At 46.6% G+C, this 23,248-nt stretch overlaps 2 protein-coding genes across 3 annotated transcripts in view; one reads left to right on the top strand and one right to left on the bottom strand.

The window, feature by feature from the left end:
- Positions 1 to 19,896, top strand: part of ASXL1 (ASXL transcriptional regulator 1) — a 66,703-nt gene extending 46,807 nt beyond the window's left edge. The window contains exons 4-12 of one of the 2 annotated variants that reach the window (XM_049779112.1): positions 6,130 to 6,247; positions 6,324 to 6,421; positions 7,624 to 7,717; positions 8,159 to 8,308; positions 9,510 to 9,673; positions 9,965 to 10,061; positions 14,803 to 14,908; positions 15,759 to 16,392; positions 17,032 to 19,896. In XM_049779112.1, coding sequence (XP_049635069.1) covers positions 6,130 to 6,247; positions 6,324 to 6,421; positions 7,624 to 7,717; positions 8,159 to 8,308; positions 9,510 to 9,673; positions 9,965 to 10,061; positions 14,803 to 14,908; positions 15,759 to 16,392; positions 17,032 to 19,869 — 4,299 coding nt within the window. In that variant the 3' untranslated portion in view covers positions 19,870 to 19,896. The remainder of the gene's footprint in view (positions 1 to 6,129; positions 6,248 to 6,323; positions 6,422 to 7,623; positions 7,718 to 8,158; positions 8,309 to 9,509; positions 9,674 to 9,964; positions 10,062 to 14,802; positions 14,909 to 15,758; positions 16,393 to 17,031) is intronic. The other variant, XM_049779113.1, reaches the window with a different exon arrangement.
- Positions 1 to 23,248, bottom strand: part of COMMD7 (COMM domain containing 7) — a 911,502-nt gene that overhangs the window by 593,291 nt on the left and 294,963 nt on the right. The window lies entirely within an intron of this gene.

Raw genomic sequence — 23,248 nt, 5'->3', positions numbered from 1 at the left:
TTCCCCTTGCTCCCTCTTTAATGTTGTTATGCCAGATATTAGCAGAAAACTTTTCTTTGCAAGGCTTTGAGACAACAGGTACTATATATGTTGATTTTAGGAGCACAGGTTGGCACTCATTGGTAAGTTTCACATCATATTTGTACCTACCTGCCCTTTGACCAGCCAGCATTTCTGCTGGTCAATTTACTAGGTGCTGGGGATATTAGCTCAAAGGGCTGTAGTTGTAGTATATGGTTTGCATTTAGAAATCCCGAGTTTGATCTTCCAGCACCACTTGGTTCGTGAGCACTGACCTTGCGCTTGAACTACTCCAGCCATCTGTAGTTCAAAAAGGACAAAAATCAAAAGTGTTTAAGTAGCTTTAGTTATAGGAAATAGAGAATTAAAACCACAATGAGATGCCACTGCTCTACCATTAGAATGTCTAAAATAAGACTGACAATATCAAATGTTGGTGGGGATGTGGAGCAACTAAAATTCTGTTGTTGGCAGTCAGAAGTCTTTCACAATATTTGCCCATTTTTGTTTAGATATTTTTTGGGGTAAGGGCCTGAGATTCCTCCTAATTCTGTGCCTACGAATCACTTCTGCTAATCCTTGGGGGATTATGGGTCAAACCCTGGTGGGCCATGTGCATGTGAACCTCCAAACCCATTGTACTTACTATCTGATTTGTAGCTTTTTTAAAAAAATAAATAACGTAATAATTACCTGTTACATACCATGATTTTTTTTTTCTGCTTGGGAAATGAAAACACATGTACCCAACTATTTCGTAGTAGTTTTATTCCCAGTGACCAAAATCTGGAAATAACCCAAAAGCCCTTTCATGAGAGCCTATTAAACAAATGGAATGTTAGATTAAACGCAAAAAATCAAAGCACAAAAGAGTACATATAATTCAGTTCACATGGGGCCGTAGTGATAGCACAGTGGTTGGGCATTTGCCTTGCATGCGGCGATCCGGTACAGACCTGGGTTCGATATCCAGCATCCCATGTGGTCCCCAAGCCTGCCAGGAGTGATTTCTGGGTGCAGAGGCAGGAGTAACCCCTGAGTACCACTGGGTGCCCCCCCCAAAAAAAAAACACCATTTCTGTTTACTAACTATGAAAAACAGACAAAACTCACTTTTGGGTGCTAGGAATCTGAACCCCAACCCATTGTCTCAAAAGGTTGCAGGAATAGTGTAAAGTGGTAGTTGACTCAGAAAGGGCACAAGAGCATTTTAGAGCATGGTCACAGCCAGCAGTGCTCAGGGGTTACTCCTGACTCTATGCTCAGAAATCGCTCCTGGCAGACTCGGGGGACCATATGGGATGCTGGGATACGAACCACCGTCCTTCTGTATGCAAGGCAAACGCCCTACCTCCATGCTATCTCTCCGGCTCATGTTTTATTTCTTGATAAGTATTTTCTAAAACTCATTAGATGTTACACTTAATTTGGGGGGGGGGGGCGGAGGTACATTGTTAGAATAGATTGATCTATGAACGTTATTTATAAGCTCATGTTAGTATTTACATTCTGGACATTTAACATTGATATAACCTTACTACCTACTATTTGGTTCATGTAAGAATGTTCCTGTATGGTTCTCTGTATCAAAAAAAATTTGAGGGGTGGTGGTGGTTTGGAGGCCATAACTCTCCATGCTTAGAACTTCTGACTGTGCTCAGGTATCACTTGTCTTATATGCAGCTAGCCTAGGTTTGATTCCCTGCATTTCCATCCTGGAATGACCCGGAGAGCAGAGCCAGTGGTACCAGTAATCTAGGCCCTCATCCATGTGAAGTATGTGCTCTTACATCTCTAACCACCTTTTCCACCTGTGTTTTTTAACTTTGTATTCAAATGAAATGGTTGCAATATGCTTTTACTTGGCATTTTTGTTTGTTTGTTTGTTTGTTTGCTTTGCTTTTTGGGTCACACCCGGCAGTGCTCAGGGGTTACTCCTGGCTCAACACTCAGAAATCTCTCCTGGCAGGCACAGGGGACCATATGGGATGCCAGGATTCGAACCACCGTCCTTTTGCATGCAAGGCAAATGCCCTACTTCCATGCTATCTCTCTGGCCCCAGTATATATATATTTTTTTAACAAAAAGGGCGTTGTGGGGTCAGAGAGATAGCATGGAGGTAGTGTTTGCCTCGCGTGTAGAAAGACGGTGATTCGAATCCTGGTATCCCATATGGACCCCTGAGCCTGCCAGGAGCTATTTCTGAATGTGGAGCCAGGAGTAATCCCTGAGTGCTGCCGGGTGTGACCCAAAAACCAAAAATCTAAAAAACAAAAGCAAAACAAAACAAAAAGGGTGTTGTTGAAATATCTGTAGTTCTTTTCTATTCTCTGTTGAATATACTGCTATGTAATGATTCTGCTAGTGACGTACACTTTGGTGAAGGTTAAAGCTAATGCTGCCATCTGCTTTTTTGTTTTTATTTTTTAATAAGGGAACCCAACTATAGACCTGGCATTGCTATATATTTTAATTATTTGTATGTCCTGACTATGCTTGGGGGACTGAACCCAGTTGACCCAAGTACAAGCGCCCTACCTGCTGTACTATCTTTTCCGTTCTCCTTTTGGTTTTAACTTGCTTTATTTTGTCTTATTGTTAGGTTAAATATCTTTTCATGTAAGTGCTTATTAACTCTATGGTTATCCTTTTTAATACAATGCCTAATTTATTTCTTTTACCTCTTTATACTTATTTTGAATTACTTTTATCTCTTTTTTTTGGGGGGGGGGTTGGTTTTTGGGTCACACCCGGCAGTGCTCAGGGGTTACTCCTGGCTGTCTGCTCAGAAATAGCTCCTGGCAGGCACGGGGGACCATATGGGACAACGGGATTCGAACCAACCACCTTTGGTCCTGGATCGGCTGCTTGCAAGGCAAACACCTCTGTGCTATCTCTCTGGGCCCTACTTTTATCTCTTTTTGGTTTTGGTTTTGGGGCCACACCCAGTGGTGCTCAGGGGTTACTCCTAGCTCTGCACTCAGAAATCACTCCTAGCAGCCTCTTTTATATGGGATGCCAGGTATCGAACACAGTTCAGCCACTTGCAAGACAAACACCCTACCACTTTGCTATTGCTTTGGCCTCTTAATATGCTTTTTTCAGGGCCGGAGCTGTGGTGCAAGCGGTAGGCATTTGCCTTGCATGCACTAACCTAGGACGGACTATGGTTTGATCTCCAGCATCCATATGGTCCCCCAAGCCAGGAGAGATTTCTGAATGTATAGCCAGGAGTAACCCTGAGCGTCACCAGGTGTGGCCCCCACAAAATGCTCAAGTTATAAATATTTTTCCAACACTGTCAACAGTCTGCTCTATTTTAACTCTATGATATCTGTTGAATAGATTTTTTATTTTTGGTTTTGGGCCAACCCGGTAATGCTCAGGGGTTACTCCTGGCTATGCACTCAGAAATCGCTCCTGGCTTAGGGAACTATATGGGATGCCAAGGGATCGAATCTGTCTGTCCTAGGTCAGCCGTGTGCCACTGCTCCAGCTCCCCTTTTTATCATTTGAATATGAAGCACATTAACAGCCTATAGGGAAAAGAAAAAAAGATCCAAAAAGTTGTTTTCTTATTGGGAAAGGGCCATCCCAAGCAATGCTTAAGGGCCCCAGGTCCTCTCCAGCTGACTGAGTGGATGATACACCTAGTAAGATGGTTCAGTGCTTGGGTCCAGTAATTCGATGCTGCTTGGGCCCAGTGCTGTGGGGCCATGTGGTACCAGTGACTGAATTTGCGCCCTTTCTCTAGCATCCCAGACACCCTCTAGCCTTATTGAATTAACTTTCTTAGACCTGGTTTATTTTATTTATTTAAATTTAATGAAAACTTATATAAACTAGTAGCAAGGGTTTAATTTTGTGTGTGGATTTCTTCTATTAAATTGGGTATATGGTGTGGCCGGAGTGGTGGTGCTAGAGGTAGCGGTAAGGTGTCTGCCTTGCAAGCACTAACCTAGGACAGACAGCGGTTCGATTCCCCAGCATCCCATATGGTCCCCAAGCCAGGAGCAATTTCTGAGCAATAGCCAGGACTAACCGCTGAGCGTCACCGGGTATGGCCCAAAAAAACAAAAAAAAAAAAAAAAAGAAAAAAAATTGGTATATGGGGTCATGGCACGGCAGTTAGGGCATTTGCCTCACATGCAGCCAACACGGGTTCCAGCATTCCATATGGTCCTCCAGCCTCCCAAGCGTAACTTCTCAGCGTAGAGCCAGAAATAACTCCTGACTGTGCTGGGTGGCCCAGTTACCATGATTTTCCCTGATCTTCTTACATTATGGAAGGAAGGAAGGAAGGAAGGAAGGAAGGAAGGAAGGAAGGAAGGAAGGAAGGAAGGAAGGAAGGAAGGAAGGAAGGAAGGAAGGAAGGAGGGAGGGAAGGAAGGAAGGAGGGAAGGAGGGAGGAAGGGGGGAGGGGGGAGGGAGGGGAGGGAGGGAGGAAGGAAGGAAGGAAGGAAGGAAGGAAGGAAGGAAGGAAGGAAGGAAGGAAGGAAGGAAGGAAGGAAGAAGCCCCCAATGTTAGTATTGTCTCATAGTTCTGAAATGTGAGGTAGCTCCTAAATTTTCCTTGGGAATAGATGATCTAATTCTGAGACTGCAATACCTGTACTTGTTGGAGAAAATTTTGAGGAGATGAAAAAAAAAATTTTTTTTTTGCCCTACGCAGCAGTGCCTCACGGGTTACTCCTGATTCTGCATTTAGGACTTATTCCTGGTAGGCTTGGGGAACTATACAGTGTGGGATGCCGGGTATCGAGCCTAGATCGATTGGTGCAAGGCAAATAAATGCTGTACTATTGCTTCAGCCCTAAGGAGAGGAAATTCTTTTTTATTTTAACCTTTTTCCACTGTCTTAGTTTAAGTCCTTAATCCAATTACTACCTTCAGACTTTCCATGATTGCTAGAAGGGAATTCCTAAAATTTAGCCCATTCTCTTGATTATTGCTCATTTTCTAAAGCAACAGTACTATTTTCCATACCATTTGCTATCTCTTGCTTTTGCTCTCCTCTCATATATACAATTGCTTATATGAAGCCAGAAGTTGGATTTCCTGAGTTTGGTCTTCCATATATACTGATCCTGTATCTAGAAATCCTTTCTATCTCCTCAATGCCACCCCAGCTGCTTACTAGCTAAGTGCTGTTAGACTTAACTCTCAAGTGATAGAGCACATGTTTGAGATTCTAGATTTGCTATTAGGCACTGCATGGTGCCTGAATAGAGAGCCTATCATAGCAATAGCCAAAACTGTCTTCAATTCAAGCAGCACATCTTCCTAAAAGCCATACTTTCAGATCCTTATTTACTTTCTGAATCTATGCCTCCACTTCCATGTACTCTTTCCCTCTTAATTCAGAGATGTAGGTGTCCTTTCTCTGTACTTCCACAATTCTTGTATACCTATACCAGTATTTTGATTTTCTTTATTACTTTTTTTTTTTTTTTTTTTTGGGCCACACCCGGCAGTGCTCAGGGGTTACTCCTGGCTGTCTGCTCAGAAATAGCTCCTGGCAGGCACGGGGGACCATATGGGACACTGGGATTCGAACCAACCACCTTAGGTCCTGGATCGGCTGCTTGCAAGGCAAACACCGCTGTGCTACCTCTCCTGGCCCTTTATTAAAGTTGAACTTGTTGAAGGCAAGGCTCTGCTTTCCCTTTCTTATACTCTGTCTCCATCCAGAAATGAGCAAGATGGTAGCATATAGGAGGAAACCCACAAATACTAAATGAATGATTAGATGCAAAATCAAATTTTCGTATTTTTTTTAAGTTTTTGGGCCATACCCAGTGACGCTTAGGGATTACTCCTGGCTATGTGCTCAGAAATCGCTCCTGGCTTGGGGACCATATGTGATGCTGGGGGATTGAACCAAGGTTCGTCTTGGCTAGTGCTTGCAAGGCAGGCGCCTTACCTCTTGAGCCACTGCTCCGCGTCCTACATTTAATTTTCTTTAAGAAGAACTTGCTGAGACTGGTCAGTTAGAAAGCACTAGGAGTTTATTAATAGTCTAACTCCCTCTTATCCATTTAGGAATAGCTTCTGTGGTTGAAGAATTTGTAGGGCTTTACTCACCTGACTTGTGCTTGCTGTCACAGAAGGATGCTTTGCAGTGGTCTCGCAATGCAACTGCTGTGGAAGAAGAGCCAGAGGACACAGCTGATGTGGAGAGCTGTGGATCTAATGAAGCCAGCACTGTGAGTGGTGATAATGATGGTAAGTGCTCTTAACACTGTGGGCAAGAAAAGCCACAAGCAATTTCTAGAGACTGATGTTTATTTCCTTCTTCCAGTATCTCTTGATGAAACATCTTCAAATGCATCCTGTTCGACAGAGTCCCAGAGTCGGCCTCAATCTAATCCCAGGGATAGCTACAGAGCTTCCTCACAGGTAGGAAAGAGAGTTAAATAAGGCCAGCCAGAAGACAGGATGATTCCTTTAGTTTAGGCTTACTTACTTTTTTTTGTTGTTGTTGTTTTGGTTTTTGGGTCACACTGGCATTGCTCAGGGATTACTGCTGGTTCTATGCTCAGAAATTGCTCCTGGCAGGCTCGGGGGACCATATGGCTGCTAAGATCCGAACCACTGTCCTTCTGCATGCAAGACACTCTACCTCATGGGTTTCAAACTCACGGCCCGCTGTACAACATTTTGTGGTCCTGCCCTAGAGGAATCTTTTTTTGTTTTGTTTTAGTTGTTTGGGTCAGACCCCCCAATGTTCAAGGCTTACTACTGACTTTGCACTCAAGGATCATGCTGACTTTGCCTCCTGCGGCCCCCAGGTAAATTGAGTTTGAGACCCCTGCTCTACCTCCATGCTATCCGACCCCCCCCCTTTTTTTTTAATAGTCCTGGGGGTCGAACCTAGCAAGTGAGGCATGCACACTACCACTGAGTCACATACCTGACCTTTTTGCATGTCTTTATGAGTATTTTGAAGGGTTGATACAGCTTGGTTTTCTTTTTTTTTTTCTTTTCTTTTTTGGTTTGTGGGTCACACCTGGCAGTGCTCAGGGGTTACTCCTGGCTCCATGCTCAGAAATCGCTCCTGTCAGGCTTAGGGGACATATGGGTTGCCAGGATTCGAACCACCGTCCTTCTGCATGAAAGGCGAACACCTTACCTCCATGCTATCTCTCTGGCCCCTTGGTTTTCATTGTTAATGACATTAAAAGTAGACTAGGAAAAGTGAGTAGTAGGTCTGATAGAGTGGAGTGATTTTGGTTTTTTCTCATTACCATGGATGGGTAATTTTATCTTACCTAATCATGAGCATAGGGACATCCACTGGGAGATATTGCATAGTGCAAAATGGGGAGTTTGATGACTCAGAAGGTAGAATTAGAGACCCTGCCATTCACTAGCTTTGGGACCTTAAACACCCTTATCTGAGAAGGAAAGATGACTGTTCTTTACAACTTGGGTTGTAGAATCCAAGGTGGCTCTTGCCCTTGTCAGGAACAGGTTTAGTATGCTACTCAGTGGTCTGAGTAGTAGGATGAATTCTGCTTACCAGGACCAAGATAAAGTTGAGCTGCTGTTGGCCCTGCAGGTGACTTAATCTCTTTTTTGTGTTTCTTCGGGGAATGTAGGCTAACAAGCAAAAGAAAAAGACTGGGGTGATGCTGCCTCGAGTTGTCCTTACTCCTCTGAAGGTAAACGGGGCCCACGTGGAATCTGCCTCAGGTACGTGTAAACTCAAGCTGATGCTCCTCCTCCCTCTGGTCCTGGAAACCTGCCTCCCTGTGGTAGCAGTTATGACAACTAGTGTGGTGCTAGTTGAGATTGGAGAGCCAGTTCTGGGGCGATGAGACACCGGACCTAGCACTGGGTTCTGCTGTGCCCACTCCTGTGCCTCATGTGGTTGTCGTGAGGGTGCAGTGAAGTAACCTGAAGGTGCTTTGCAAAAGTTATGGTGCAGTCCAAACTAAGGTCGTGGTTTGGCATTCTTATGTGATATTTTAAAACCAGACCATGAGGTGATTGTCTCTGACAGCCTGAGTCCGGCCCCTGGAAGCAGCCATGATTGCTGGCAGTATCTCAGGGAGAACTGGGAGAAATAAGCTTGTCTGAGCACCGTGGGTGCGGCATGTGATACTTTTGACCAGTGGAATGCTGTGCCTTCAGGGTTCTCAGGCCGCCATGCTGATGGCGAGAGCGGCAGCCCGTCCAGCAGCAGCAGCAGCTCTCTGGCCCTGGGTGCTGCTAATCGTGGCCAGGCCGAGGTCACCCGGGACCCTGCCCCGCTCCTGAGAGGCTTCCGGAAGCCAGCCACAGGTGAGTGGCTTGGCACTCGTTTCTCTGCCTGGAAAGGGGCCCCCTGGAAGAACTAGTGAGAAGATAATGTTTTCTACTTCTCTTTCTTTACTCTTTATTTTTACTTCTTGGGTGGCCCTCTATTTTTGCTTTTACTTTATATTTTGTTTAAGTTATATGTAGATCTCTACTAGATTGTGAAAGGGCTCTCTTGATGGGTAGAGATGATGCCACATTGCTCTTTGGTTGTCCTGTATGGGATTAGCCTTTGCCTGCCTTGGTACTGAGTGAATGAAAATTGTTCCTTAACTTCACAGTGAACAATTAAAACATCCTTCTTTAGTGCATCCTGCCATGCTTGTTCTATCTGTAGTCTCTCATTTTAACAAAGTGGTCAGTACATGAGTGGACATCTATTTTGAATTTTGAGGATGCAAACTAATGTAGTAACGTCCGTCCTAAGTTCCTTGAATAGGGGTATTTCTAAAACTAATAATGGTGCTTGCTCTTTTGGGGTTACTTATCTAAGCCCAGATGCTGACTGGTTGTAGATTGGCCACATAAACCATTATGATGACTAGTCTGACTTCTGAAAATGAAATGAAATTACTGCCCAAGTGAGAAAAGTTTTGCTACTTGCTGCTTTTTCAACTCATTAGAATATCAGTCTAGACTTAAAGTTTCTGTCCTCAGAGATTTTTTTCCCTCCCAAAGTAAAACTAACATTAACTTGAGACTTTACTGAGAATCAGTGACATATCAGTGGGCTGTAATAAACAACCCCTAGTCCTTTTTGACATGGGACTCATACTTTGTAGCCAGTCCACAGATTTCTGTGGGTTTGTCTATAGTACGCAGTATGTTTTTGGACAACTTCCATCATTTACCGGCTTTGGCGGGGGGGAGAGGGGGACACTCAGGCTGCCTACTACCTGGTTATATGTGAGAAGAGTTTCCTCTTTAGACTGTGATATACATGGTACTGTCTTGTCAGGGAGGAGTCAAACCCAGGTATTCTCTTAGGTTTGAAGGCAGCAGTAGCAACTTGACAATAGTCATTGTAATATATAGGTTAGGATGCCCTTGATCATTGAGCGCAGATTATGTGTAGCTAAGTTTGGGTGGTTTGGGTGCGGCCACCAAAGCTTTTCTATTTGACATGTTTTGGTTTTTAGAAACTGAAACTTTGTTTCTTTGTTTTTTACCATTTCAACAATTATAGGTCAAATGAAGCGCAACAGAGGGGAAGAGATAGATTTTGAAACACCTGGTTCCATTCTTGTCAACACCAATCTCCGGGCCCTGATAAATTCACGGACCTTCCATGCTCTGCCATCCCATTTCCAGCAGCAGCTTCTTTTTCTTCTGCCTGAAGTGGACAGACAGGTGCTGTTGGGTCATTTCTTGCTTATTTGCTTTTGATGGGGTAGAAGTGGGGGGAGGAGGATGTCCTCTCTGGGGACCTAGTGGCCACTCCTGGTGATTTTAGCTAACCATGCCATTCCATTGATGATTGTGCTCTGCAGTGGTGAGGACCTCCAGGTTTTACATCTGACATTGCTTAGAGGGGGGCATATGATGTTAAGGATCAAATCCAGATCAGGTGTATGAATCTTTCTTGCTTCTTTTGCTTTTAAATTTCTTTATTAATTAGATTCTCTACATTGATCCTTCTAGGTGGGGACAGATGGCCTTTTGCGTCTCAGTAGCAGTGCGCTGAATAATGAGTTTTTCACCCATGCAGCTCAGAGCTGGCGGGAACGCCTGGCTGATGGTGAGTAGACATTCTCATGTCATTCAGCTTAAAAGGAGCCTGCTATGTGTGGTGTCATTTTTGTGCTAGTATTTAAAGCACAGATACTGAGCCAAAAAGATTACTCAAAGGGCTGAGCACATATTTTGCACACTGAAGCCCTGGTTCAATTCTAGGCACCAGGGCCCGAGATAGCATAGCGGGTAAGATCTTGCACGGGGCCCCTGAATGCTGCTGGTGTGACCCAAAAAAAAAAACAAAGGAAAAAAAATTTAGGTACCATATCATTCCCCATGCACCACCCGGACCAGATCAGAGCCAAGAGTAGTCCTTAAATATCACTGGATATATGGCCCAAAGACCCTCCCCAAATTAATTAAAAAATAGATCTATTGGGGTTGGTTATTGGGACCACATCTGGTAGCACTCAGGTGCTACTCCTGGCTCTGTAGTTGGGTGTCACTCTTGGCTGTGCTGAGCGAAATAAGATGCCGGATAGCAAACCCGAGCTTTTCATGTTCAAAGCATATTCAGTTCAAAGTATTCAGTCCTTTGAGCTGTCTCTGGACGCTAGTTTTTCACCAATCTGAATTCTTTTTTTTTTTTGGGGGGGGGGGGTTTACACCTGGCAGCACTTAGGGGCTACTCCTGGCTCTAAGCTCAGAAATCGCTCCTGGAGGGTTGGGGGACCATATGGGATGCCAGGATTCGAACCACCATCCTTCTGCATGCAAGGCAAATGCCCTACCTCCACGCTATCTCTCTGGCCCCTACTCCAAATTCTTTTTTGGTTTTGTTTTCATCTTTTTTTAATTTTTAAAGGGTAGTTTTAGGGCCAGAGCAATAGCACAGCAGTAAGGTATTTGTCTTGCATGTGGCCAACACAGGATGGACCCCATTCAAATCCTGGCATCCCATATGGTCCCCCAAGCCTGCCAGGAGTAACTCCTGAACACCACTGGGTATGACCCAAGAACAAAACAAAACAGGGCCAACCTGGATTTGATCTCAAGCATGCCATAATGGTCCCCAGTTTCCTCCAGGAGTGATCTCTGAGCAGAGAGCCCAAAACCACAAAATATTATGTGGGGGGGAGAGATAAAAAAGATACACATTAGGAGCTGGAGCGTGGTGGCGCAAGCGGTAGGGTGTTTGCCTTGCACACACTAACTTAGGATGCGCTAACCTAGGATGGACCATGGTTTGATCCCCCAGCGTTCCCATATGGTACCCCAAGCCAGGAGCGATTTCTGAATGCATAGACAGGAGTAACCCCTGAGCATCACCGGGTGTGGCCCATAAAGGAAAAAAATATTTAAAAATAAAGGTGCAGGGGCCCGGAGAGATAGCGCAGAGGTGGCGTTTGCCTTGCAAGCAGCCAATCCAGGACCAAAGGTGGTTGGTTCGAATCCTGGTGTCCCATATGATCCCCTGTGCCTGCCAGGAGCTATTTCTGAGCAGATAGCCAGGAGTAACCCCTGAGCACTGCCGGGTGTGGCCCAAAAACCTAAATAAATAATGGTGCAGGGGCCGGAGAGATAGCATGGAGTTAAGGCATTTGCCTTGCATGCAGAAGGATGGTGGTTCAAATCCCAGCATCCCATATGGTCCCCTGAGCTTGCCAGGAGCAATTTCTGAGCATAGAGCCAGGAGTAACCCCTGAGTGCTGCCAGGTGTGACCCAGAAACCAAAATAATAATAATAATAATAATAATAAAGGTGCACATTCAAGAGAACACAAGCTTCTTCAGTGGGAAAAAAGACCAAGAGTACACATCTTAGACTGAGATATGGGACAGTTTCTAAGGTGGAGCATGATCCTGGTTTTATTTGTTTCTTAAGGGATATTTAGGTAAAAGGCAGGTTTTCCTCACTGTGTTCATGAAAGTGGTGGATATTAATGGTTCATAGTACTATGAAGTAGGGCATATTGAGGATTTTGCTTTTTTCTGTGTGCCTTAACTGTTTTCCCATTAGTTATAGATGGCATTGCCTGGGAGGTGAGTATTAGGGTTTTCTGTGCTGTTTTAAATGTTGAGCTTTAGTAGTTGCTCTTTTTGGAAATTGTATTTTGGAACAGTTGTTAGTTCCTCTTAGCTATAATTTTGTGGGAAGCTACAGGGAAAATGGAAAAAGTCCCAAATACCCACTCTTAATTTATTTCCAGATTTACTAGGAGGATTCATGGGCTCAACTTATAGTTGTGCTCATGGCAGTTATTTATTACAGTGAAACAGTACAGAGCAAAATCAACAACCAAAGTGAAATCTAGGACAATTCAGAACAAATGTCTATCTCAGGTTCCCTCAGCCTAGAGTCATTTAAGATGGATTTACTCTCTCAGCAATGAGTTCTTGTAACCATACATGTGTTAGTTTACCAGGGAAGTTGGTTAACAAACTTGAATCTGATATTCAGAGTCTTTTCTCAGAGAAAGCCTCTGCCTGGCACATAACCCAAATTCCAGGTTCCCCAAAGGAAAGCTGGTGGGTGCATTGTGAGCCATCTTGTGCGCATTAATAGTTTAGATCTAGTGAGCCATCTTTGTCAATTATAGGAGGGAGTGGGTGGGTACTTTCCTGAAATCCAAGTTTCCAGATGTCAGCCAAGGGTCAGGCGTAGAAGCAGGCCTTTCTAAGAATAAGCAGTCAGGCTTGCTGTGTTAGTTATTTTCTGTATGGGGAGTAAGAATAGTTCCATTGTTTATTTGCTGCTTTGCCTTTTTGAATAATGTATTTGGTTGATGTTGAATGACCATTACTCTATGGACGATCCAATTTCCTTTTAATAGACCTGTCAGTTGTCTCCTCAGTAGAAATATAGTGTGAGGTAGCCTGTTTAAGAGACAGAAACCAGGGCCTGGAGAGATGGCTGCTTTCAAGGCAAACGCCGCTGTAAAAAAGTACAGCGGCGTTTGCCTTGAAAGCAGCCGATCCAGGACCAAAGGTGGTTGGTTCGAATCCCAAAGTCCCATATGGTCCCCCGTGTCTGCCAGGAGCTATTTCTGAGCAGACAGCCAGGAGTAACCCCTGAGCACTGCCAGGTGTGGCCCAAAAACCAAAAAAAAAAAAAGAGAGAGAGGAGAGAGGGAGGGAGGGAGGGAGGGAGGGAGGGAGGAAGGAAGGAAGGAAGGAAGGAAGGACGGGAAGGAGGGAGGGAAGGGAAGGACGGACGGAAGGAAGGAGAAAAAAACCAGTGTGGAGAAGCGAAAGTTTAAAAAAAAAACGGTCGATGATGATGATGATGACCTGAGTGACCAGGAGGAGAAGTGTCCAGAAGAGAAGAGTCAAGAGCTACCACAGGACAGTGTCATTGCCACCTATGAGGAACATGAGGATAGTGTATACGCCGTGGACTGGTCCTCCGCTGACCCCTGGCTGTTTGCATCCCTGAGTTACGATGGGAGACTTGTCATCAATAGGGTGCCCCGGGCACTCAAGTACCACATTTTGCTCTGACACTCCATGGTCAGCAGTGCGCTGCAGGCTATTATTTCATTTTTCAGATGGACCCCTCTCTGGGCAGCCAGGCGCTAACTTTCGACAGAGCTTTATAGCATCAAACAGGGCTCCTCCAGCCACACTACTGACACTTCAATAGGTTCCTCTCTCTGGAGATGGAGACACTGTCTTTCTGACCATGCCAGGAATGGATGCTGACTTCATGTAGATTGGGGCTTGCTTTAATGACTCCTTTCTTCCTCTTCCTCTCTCTCTCTCTTTTTTGTTTTAAGGATATGGGTAGTTTCACTTAAAGAACAACAGGCTTTTCTTTTCCCTGATGCAAACCCATATTCTTTCAAGATTGAAATAAAGAAATTTTTTTTATTTATTTTTTTTTATTTTTGGGCCATACCCGGCGTTGCTCAGGGGTTACTCCTGGCTGTCTACTCAGAAATAGCTCCTGGCAGGCACAGGGGACCATATGGGACACCGGGATTCGAACCAACCACCTTTGGTCCTGGATCGGCTGCTTGCAAGGCAAACGCCGCTGTGCTATCTCTCCGGGCCCAAAATAAAGAAATTTTTTTTTTTTTTTTTTGTGGTTTTTGGGTCACACCCGGCAGTGCTCAGGGGTTACTCCTGGCTCCATGCTCAGAAATTGCTCCTGGCAGGCACGGGGGACCATATGGGACGCTGGGATTCGAACCGATGACCTCTTGCATGAAAGGCAAACGCCTTACCTCCATGCTATCTCTCCAGCCCCAATAAAGAAATTTTTAAGGCCATAAAAAAAAAAAAAAAAAAAAAAAAACCGAACCTGGGACCAAGCAATAGCACGGAAGTAGGGCATTTGCCTTGTATGCAGAACGACAGTGGTTTGAATCCCAGCATCCCTATAGTCCCCTGAGCTTGCCAGGAACAATTTCTGAGCGTAGAGCCAGGAGTAGCCCCTGCATGCTATCAGGTGTGACCCAAAAACAAAACAAAAATAAATAAAAATAAAACCTTCGGGGGGCCGGGCGGTGGCGCTCGAGGTAAGGTGCCTGCCTTACCTGCGCTAGCCTAGGAGACGGACCGCGGTTCGATCCCCCGGCGTCCCATATGGTCCCCCAAGCCAGGAGCGACTTCTGAGCGCATAGCCAGGAGTAACCCCTGAGCGTCACCGGGTGTGGCCCAAAAAAACCAAAAAAAAAATAAATAAATAAAACCTTCGTTCTGTTTTGAAGACTGTTGACGTGGCGTAACTTCAAGGTTCAGCTTCCTGTGCAAAAGACATTGATATTCTGAATATTTAACTCCGAGATTTTAATTTTCTCTAGGTGAATTCACTCATGAGATGCAAGTCAGGATACGACAGGAAATGGAGAAGGAAAAGAAGGTGGAACAATGGAAAGAAAAGTTCTTTGAAGACTACTATGGACAGAAGTAAGATGTTTTGTCCTTGAACTGTGGTTGGACCATCAGGGTGGGGACCTAAAGTCAAGTAGCCTTAACTTGTACATGAGACTGGGAAAATTTTGCTCACAGGAAAGACTGCTAATATGGTTAGTGGTTTTGTACCTTGAAATTATTTCTTCTGAGATTTCTTTATCGGGTGTATGTGATTCATAGAAATTAAGTAGACGGGGCAGGAGAGATAGCATGGAGGTAAGGCATTTGCCTTGCATGCAGAAGGTTGGTGGTTCGAATCCTGGCATCCCATATGGTCCCCTGAGCCTGCCAGGAGCAATTTCTTTTTTTTTTTTTTTTTTTTGGTTTTTGGGTCACACCCGGCAGTGCTCAGGGGTTATTTCTGGCTCCAGGCTCAGAAATTGCTCCTGGCAGGCACAGGGGACCATATGGGGTGCCGGGATTTGAACCGATGACCTCCTGCATGAAAGGCAAACGCCTTACCTCCATGCTATCTCTCCGGCCCCTCCAGGAGCAATTTCTGAGCATAGAGCCAGGAGTAACCCCTGAGCGCTGCCAAGTGTGACCCAAAATCTAAAAATAAGGGGGGTCGGAATTAAGTATACTAGGGGCTGGAGCAGTAGCACAGCAGGTAGGGCAATTGCATTGCATGCAGCTGATCGAGGTTCAATCCCCCAGCATTCCTTATGGTCCCCCAAGCTGGCCAGGAGTCATTTCTGATTATAGAATCTCCTTTAGAGGAATAACCCCTGAGTGCCATCGGGTGTGGCCCAAAAACAAATACACGCATGAAAAAAAAAAGAAAGAAATTAAGTAGACTTGCTTTCTCTGTCCTCTTAATTAATGGTGTTAATTTGATTTGCAGATTGGGATTGACCAAAGAAGAGTCATTACAGCAGCACATGGGTCAGGATAACACTGAGATCAAGAGTGATTTGCATGTTCCTGGAGAATCAGCCCGGCCACAGCGTGGGCCAGCCACCCGGCAGCGAGATGGGCATTTCAAGAAACGCTCTCGGCCAGATCTTAGGACCAGAAGCAGAAGGAATCTGTATAAAAAGCAGGAGTCAGAACAATCAGGGGTTGCAAAAGACTCACAGTCTGTGGTCCCAGTTGCCCCCCTCTACAAGGATGGAGAGACTAAGACAGACTCTGCAGGGGTGAGCAGTTCCCACCTACCTGCTCCATCTACTGCAACACCCAATCCAGAAGGGCCTGAATTCTCTGCCAAGCCTGTGGCTTCCTGGATCCAGACCAATCCAAATGACCAGGTGTGTACCTCTGCAACTCAGGACAGGATTCCCAGCTTGCCTCAGGAGACTGTGGATCAGGAACCCAAGGATCAAAAGAGGAAGTCCTTTGAGCAGACGGCCTCTGCTTCCTTTCCCGAAAAGAAGCCCCGGCTTGAAGATCGTCAGTCCTTTCGTAACACAATTGAAGGTGTTCACCCCGAAAAGCCACAGCCCACCAAAGAAGAGCCCAAAGTCCCGCCCATCCGGGTAGGAGCCAGTTTGATGTCAGGGTCTTTTTATGGGAAAGGAGATGTGTGGGGCCCCTTTGCAGGGTCGATTGCCCTGGACTTGTGGTATTTCCATAGAAGTTAGAATCTTCATCAGGGGAGTCGATCTTGATCAGTAAAATGGGATTCTTTGATGCATGCTGTTGAAATGATCTCTAAAGGTCAGAATCCTTTGGGAGATTAAAAATCTTAAGATTTTTAAATTAAGGGGCCGGAGAGATAGCATGGAGGTAAGGTGTTTGCCTTTCATGCAGAAAGTCATTGGTTCGAATCCCTGCATCCCATCTGGTCCCCTGTGCCTGCCAGGGGCGATTTCTGAGCGTAGAGCCAGGAGTGGCCCCTGAGCACTGCCGGGTGTGACCCCCAAAATAAAGAGTCATCTTTGTCTGATGACTCACATGGCCCTACCAGAAATTAAATTTAGAGGTGAGGTGTATAATAGGCCCTAGAGCAGAATCTTTTACAAACGGTGTGTGGACTTGTGGACCATTAAATTAATAATAGGATTATTTTACTTGTAAAGGAGATGCCTCTCTAGACTACTACAACCCCAATTTAGCTGTACTGTGTCTAATTTGGGTCACCCACTTAAAGCTGTTTTCTAATTCTTCTTTTGCAGATTCAACTTTCACGTATCAAACCACCCTGGGTGGTTAAAGGTCAGCCCACTTACCAGATATGCCCCCGAATCGTCCCCATCACAGAGTCTTCCTGCCGGGGCTGGACAAGTGCCAGGACGCTCGCAGACATTAAAGCCCGTGCTTTGCAAGTCCGAGGGGCGAGAGGCCACCACTACCATCGAGAGGCGGCCACTAATGCCATCGGAGGGGGGGGTGGCCCGGGTGGAGGTGGCGGTGGCACCACCGATGAGGGAGGTGGCAGAGGCGGCAGCAGTGGTGATGGTGGTGAGACCTGTGGCCACCCTGAACCCAGGGGAGGCCCGAGCCCCTGTGGAGAGTGTCCGTCAGATCTACAGCGAGCACAACTACTGCCGCCTTGTCCTCTAAACGGATCATGCACCCAGGCTAGCGCTGCCATCTCCAGAGCCAAGAGAGAGGACCAGAGTCCTCTCAGAATGGAGGAGAACTGCATATTCCAGAGGGTTCCGGACAGTCTTACAAGTGGGTTGGAAGAGGTCTCCCAGATCCCTATTGCTCCAACAGGGGACCAGCCTTGTCAGGCTTTGCCCCTGATGTCCTCAAAAACTGAGCATCCTCCATTGAATTTAGATGTTAGAACTGAATGTGGCTCTGGTGATACTTCCTGGGAAAAGGATTATGAGCACGAACCTGATTCCCCAGAGGCAAGTCCTGTTCAGCCTGGCATGGGGGACATGGTGTTAGAAGAAACCAGTTATGCCCTAAACGAGAGTTGCTTTCCTACTGAGAAGGAGTCTGAGGTCCCCAGTTCCCCTTCTGAACCATTATTAGGACTTGGAGACTCGCGCCCACTGGTGGGACAAAGTGCTACTAGGCGAGAAAACTTGAAAACTGAGGACCTTGTCTCTGTTGGTGCTGCTCCTTGGATGCCTGGTCTGTCAGTTGACAAAGCAGCGGAACAACCTGAGCCCCACTCTGGAGAAAACCTCTCAACTATTGTGCCTCTGGTCATAGAAGAGCAGGATAAAACTAGGCCCCTCACACCTACACTCCCTGAGGGACTGACAACCAAGAAGGCTGTAGATCTCCCAGACAGATTTCCTATACTCTGGACAGTGCAGTCTGGGGAATGTGCTGACAACGCTGGCAGTGATGACAAACAGGTGGGAGTGGAAAGGCTGAAAATCAGCTTTTCCAAGAATTCCGAAGCACTGAGTCCTCACAGCGAGTCTACAGACACAGCCTCTGACTGTGAAAGTCACCTTTCTGAGGACAACAGTGAACCTAACTCTAACGGTTCCACAGGAGTGAAGAGGTCCCTGTTGGCAGACAAGGGAGGGAACCATGATTGGGACCGACTTGGCTCACTGTCAAAGGTGAAAAGTGACCCTAGTCTGGTTTCACGGACTGATGGGATGGTTGCTCCTCAGACGTGGGTGTCTCGTGTATGTGCCATGCCTCAACGGATGCCTGACTCCCTGCTTTTGGCCAGTACTGAGGATCATCTGAGACCTGTGTCCCTGGGCAGACCTGGCTCATCAGTGGAGGACACTAATCCACTCGTGATGCAGCTATTGCACGGCAGCTTGCCATTAGAGAAGGTTCTTCCTCCAACCCTTGGTGGCCACAATACTGAATCCCCACAACTCACACTCAAAAAAGAGCTGAGCTCTCCGGAATTGGGGTCTCTGCAGGATCCCAACGAAAACAGTTGTGAAGTTGACAGGATTAGCCTCGATTCTCTCAGTGGTTCTAAGATGCCTCTTATACCTGAGAGCTGTGAAGCAAGCACTGAGCTTGCTAGGCTAGAGGCCCCCAAGGTTCCTGGAATACTCCAGAAGATTTCTAAGACAGCCCCAAATTTCAACTCCCTGTATACCATGACAAATCCAACAGCTGTCTCTGGGAAGCTGAAAGTAGAGTCCAAAGAGCATTTCCCTTCCTCTAGTTCAGAAAATCAGAAGAAAGCCCACGATCCATCTCAGTGTAGTGTTTCAGATGCTGTCCCAGGCAAAAGTCCAGGAAATCTCACTACCTCGACAGCCCCTTGTTTCTCATCTCCAAATGTGATCTCAGATTCCAGTCAGACAGGTGGGCCACTGTGTAATCACAGCAGTGCTGACAGCCAAGGAAAGAAGGTCTTTGGCTCTCGTAATGCAGCCCTTCAGTGTTCCAGGCCCCTACAGCCCGTGACGCGGCCCTCCACTATACCTTCCAGCGTTCCCAATAGGAAATTGGGGCCAAGCAAGAATTCTTTATCTGGTGGGTTACAGACTGCCAGGGAAGACCAGGCTTTGAAGCCACCCCCTGCCCCTGTTAGTAGTATCAAGAGTGAGAACTCAAAGACATTCGTGGGGGGCCTCCTCAAGGCTAATGCAGAGAACAGAAATGCTGCCGGGCCTGGACCACAGGACCTACTAGATGAATTACAAGGGGTACCCTTTGTCCTTGACCTTCCCTTCTGGAAATTACCCCGAGAGCCTGGGAAAGGGCTCAGTCAGCCGTTGGAGCCTTCTTCTATCCCCTCTCAACTCAACATCAAACAGGCATTTTATGGGAAGCTTTCCAAATTCCAGCTAAGTTCCACCAGCTTTAATTACCCATCTAGTTCTCCTGCCTTTCGCAAAGGCCTCGCTGGGAGTGTGGTACAGCTGAGCCACAAAGCACACTTTGGTGCGAGCCACACTGCTTCACTGTCTTTGCAGATGTTCACCGACAGCAGCGCAGTGGAGAGCATCTCCCTCCAGTGTGCATGCAGCCTGAAAGCCATGATCATGTGCCAGGGCTGTGGTGCGTTTTGTCACGATGACTGTATTGGACCCTCAAAGCTCTGTGTATTGTGCCTTGTGGTGAGATAATAAATTATGGCCATGGGAAAAGTTGTATATTTAGTGTGTGTATTTTGATAATGATCAGTCTTAAATCTGTATACAGAATATCATTCATATAATGGACTGTCTCTCTAGCAAGGATACTCTTGCTGCTCCCTAAAACTTAGAGTGCTACTGCCCCTCTGTCACCAAACTCTGGTCTCGTTGGGGGGAGGGGTCTCTTGCAGGACCACATGGGCTGCCCATGGCCCTCCTGCCTGCTACAGCTCTCCCACTGTCAGAGCCTGGTGTGGCATGGGGAGCTCACCTGGACTCAGAGAATTTGACGCTGAAGCAAGAAGGTTGTGTTCTCCCCTAAGGGAGAATGTCTGCCCAGGTTGAGTATAGAAATGTTAGTCTTCCACTGCCCCTCCCTGACACCCACCATCCTGCTTCTCTGGCAAGTTGGTGGTTGGGGAAGAAGCCAGCACAGGTTTACACCTCCCAGCAGAGCCCGCCCAGGGCTGAAGCACTTGCTGACCTCAGGGTCACAGTTTAGTCATTGGCCAGTTAATGGAGCCAGTCTGACTTCCAGTTTCATTGCTGAAGTAAATTCGGAACTTATCACTTTGGGTATTATCTGTTGCCCGACAGAAGCTTTGGGGACCTTCCTTGAGTAGACCTGCTTGAATTATAGGGTTGGCACAGGGTTTCTGTCTTTTTGGAATGCCATTTGTAGAACTTGAGTGAGCTCTCCAGGCGGCAGGTGGATTCTGCTCAACACCCTTCCCGTCACTTTGGACTCCCATCAGAGTGGGCATCTCTATACACCTGTGTATGTGAAAGTCATTTTACATTTCAGAGCAGTGTGTGTTTCTTATTTTTATATTTTTAACTCTTTATCCTTGGATGTATAAAGTGAACTTTTTGGCTTCTGTAAGTATGCTCTATGCACCTCTAATGTTTTATCATGTATTTATATGTTGTACACAGTACCGGCCAATTCTGTAAATGGATGTATTGTACAGAGAACATGACCGTCTCCCTTCGTTTATGTCTTCCGCGTCATTGAATTAAAGTCGTGATTAGCTTTTCTCCACCTGTGTCAGAGCCACTGCGTGCTGTGCTGCCTGACATGAGCGTGGGGTAACCAACTGGTCATCTGCCAGTTTGGCTTGATGCCCTGTCCCAGCCTGCAGAGCTAAGATCACTAGCTCCAACCTGCCAAGCAAATGCATCTTACTCCTCAGCGTCTTCTCCAGCCTTCACTGGCTGCTCACCGCCACATATGACATCACCGCCACCAGTGTTAGTGCTTCTGGATTCAAGGGTACAAGCCCAGGGCTGCCCCCCAGATGGTGCTCCAAGACCATTACTTGTCAGCAATACCCAGGACCAAGTTCTCCTGGGGTCCACAGGGCTTCTTTGGCTGCCAGCAGGTTGGGGAAGAAACAGCCATCCTTGCTTCCTGCCTTATTCTTCTTGTACCCTGACTCCACAGTGGTGGTATTGAGAGGCCTCACTTAAACCAAGGCTACCCTTAAATGTAGCTATGTGAAGTATCAAAATGGTGAGGCCTCCGCCAGTCTCATAGCTTCTGAAAGGTTCCCTCTTTCATTCATTGTTGCATTTTTGTCATGTGAGGCTTGGGAAGAATTGGCGCCAATAGCTGTGGTGATGAAATGCAGTTGGCCGAGTCAGCACCTTCCTGAGTCTACCAAAGACGGGGAGCAGAGGCTCAAGCATGTCTGGTTCCCCTTCATGTTGGCTATGATCTTTGAGACCACGCTAGGTACAGTTGGAAACTGGTCTGGCTCAGTGGAAGACTGCCAGGGAAAGCATTGCTCCTTTATGTCTCTGTGGTATTGGAAATAAATCTGTACAATCTGCACTTGGGTCTGGGTCATCCTTGTGGCCCCTCTCCCCCCGCTGTGTGGGAAGAAAGGTCAGGTTGGAGAGGTGAAACCACTGATGGAGCCAGCATCAAGTGTCACCTGGGCTCAGCAGTCCGGCTTTTTGCTTGTGATGCTTTGCTTTCCCGAAGTCAGTCCTAAAAGCATGGCTTGTCCATTTAATGGATCTGTAAATTGCATGATTTGATAACCGTTTCGTAGCATGAGGCCTGGCAGCAACAATCTCATGAAAGCAACAAGTCTGCTTTCCCCTTTAGTCAAAGCTGTGAACTGTGACGGCCCTTCAGGACCCTCATTCCCATTTGTCTCAGTGAGAAGCTTAGCTGATGATTCCTTATGCTTGGGTCAGTGGATAGGAGAGCCACAAACACAAGCACCTCAGTGCTGAGGAAGATTGGAGTACAAGGGGAATGGGTCGAAGTGTGTGATAGCCTGTGACAGGCTACCTGCACACAGGATGGGGCTTATCAGGAACTGGAATAGTACAAGTGCAAACCAGAACTGCAAGACAAGGAATGGAAGTTAGAATTAAAGTGTGTATCCATTTCCTCTTTTAGTGTGGTGGAGCACCTGGGGTGGAGCTGAGGCTGCAGGTTTGCTGTGCTGCCATCTGATAGAAGCACCTTTGGGAAAGTTCCCTTTTAGGAAACTTTGAGCTAGCCCTGTGTCTCAGAATCTGCCAGGTTCCATCTGCAGGAAATGGGACTTTAGGAGCCAGGTCGTTCTTGTCTCTTCCAAGAAGTAGACTAATACCGTTTGTAGAGCGTCCATTCCCCTGGTGGAGGTGAATAATTGTGAGGGTACTGGCACTGCTGCTTTCAGGCCCAGAGGCGAGGCAAGCTTTCAGCCTGCCGATTTCCACATCTCTGAAGTAGAGGAAGAATTCCCACCTCATATATAGAGGTTAGTGCCTGAGGAGAGATGTGGGCTCTGAGTGAATATCTGAGTAACCTCTGAGTGCTGCTGGGTGTGGCCCAACCATCACCACCACCACCACCAAAAAAAGGTCAAGATCAAGGTGGGGGGGCCGGGCGGTGGCGCTAAAGGTAAGGTGCCTGCCTTGCCTGCGCTAGCCTCAGACGGACCGCGGTTCGATCCCCCGGCGTCCCATATGGTCCCCCAAGCCAGGAGCGACTTCTGAGCGCATAGCCAGGAGTAACCCCTGAGCGTTACCGGGTGTGGCCCAAAAACCAAAAAAAAAAAAAAAAAAAAAAAAAGATCAATGTGGGAAAAGGTGACTGCAAAGGATTTCTGGGTTTCCTATAACTATTAAACTGTGTGGGGTTTTTTGTTTGTTTGTTTTTGGCCCACACCCAGTGACTCCTGGCTATGTACTCAGAAATTGCTCCTGGCTTGGGGACCGACCATATAGGATGCTGGGGGATTGGATCACGGTATGTTCTAGGCTAGCAAGGGCAAGGCGGCTGCCTTATCACTTGTGCCACCACTCCAACAACTGAAATGGAGGTGTTGCTTCAGTGCTTAGGGTCTGTTTCTAGGTCTACTCAGGAGTG

The sequence above is a fragment of the Suncus etruscus genome, chromosome 9 (genome assembly GCF_024139225.1).
Source record: "Suncus etruscus isolate mSunEtr1 chromosome 9, mSunEtr1.pri.cur, whole genome shotgun sequence".
NCBI classification, from domain to species: domain Eukaryota; kingdom Metazoa; phylum Chordata; class Mammalia; order Eulipotyphla; family Soricidae; genus Suncus; species Suncus etruscus.
Note: the sequence above shows the minus strand (reverse complement) of the source record. Positions and strands in the feature narration are given on the sequence as shown.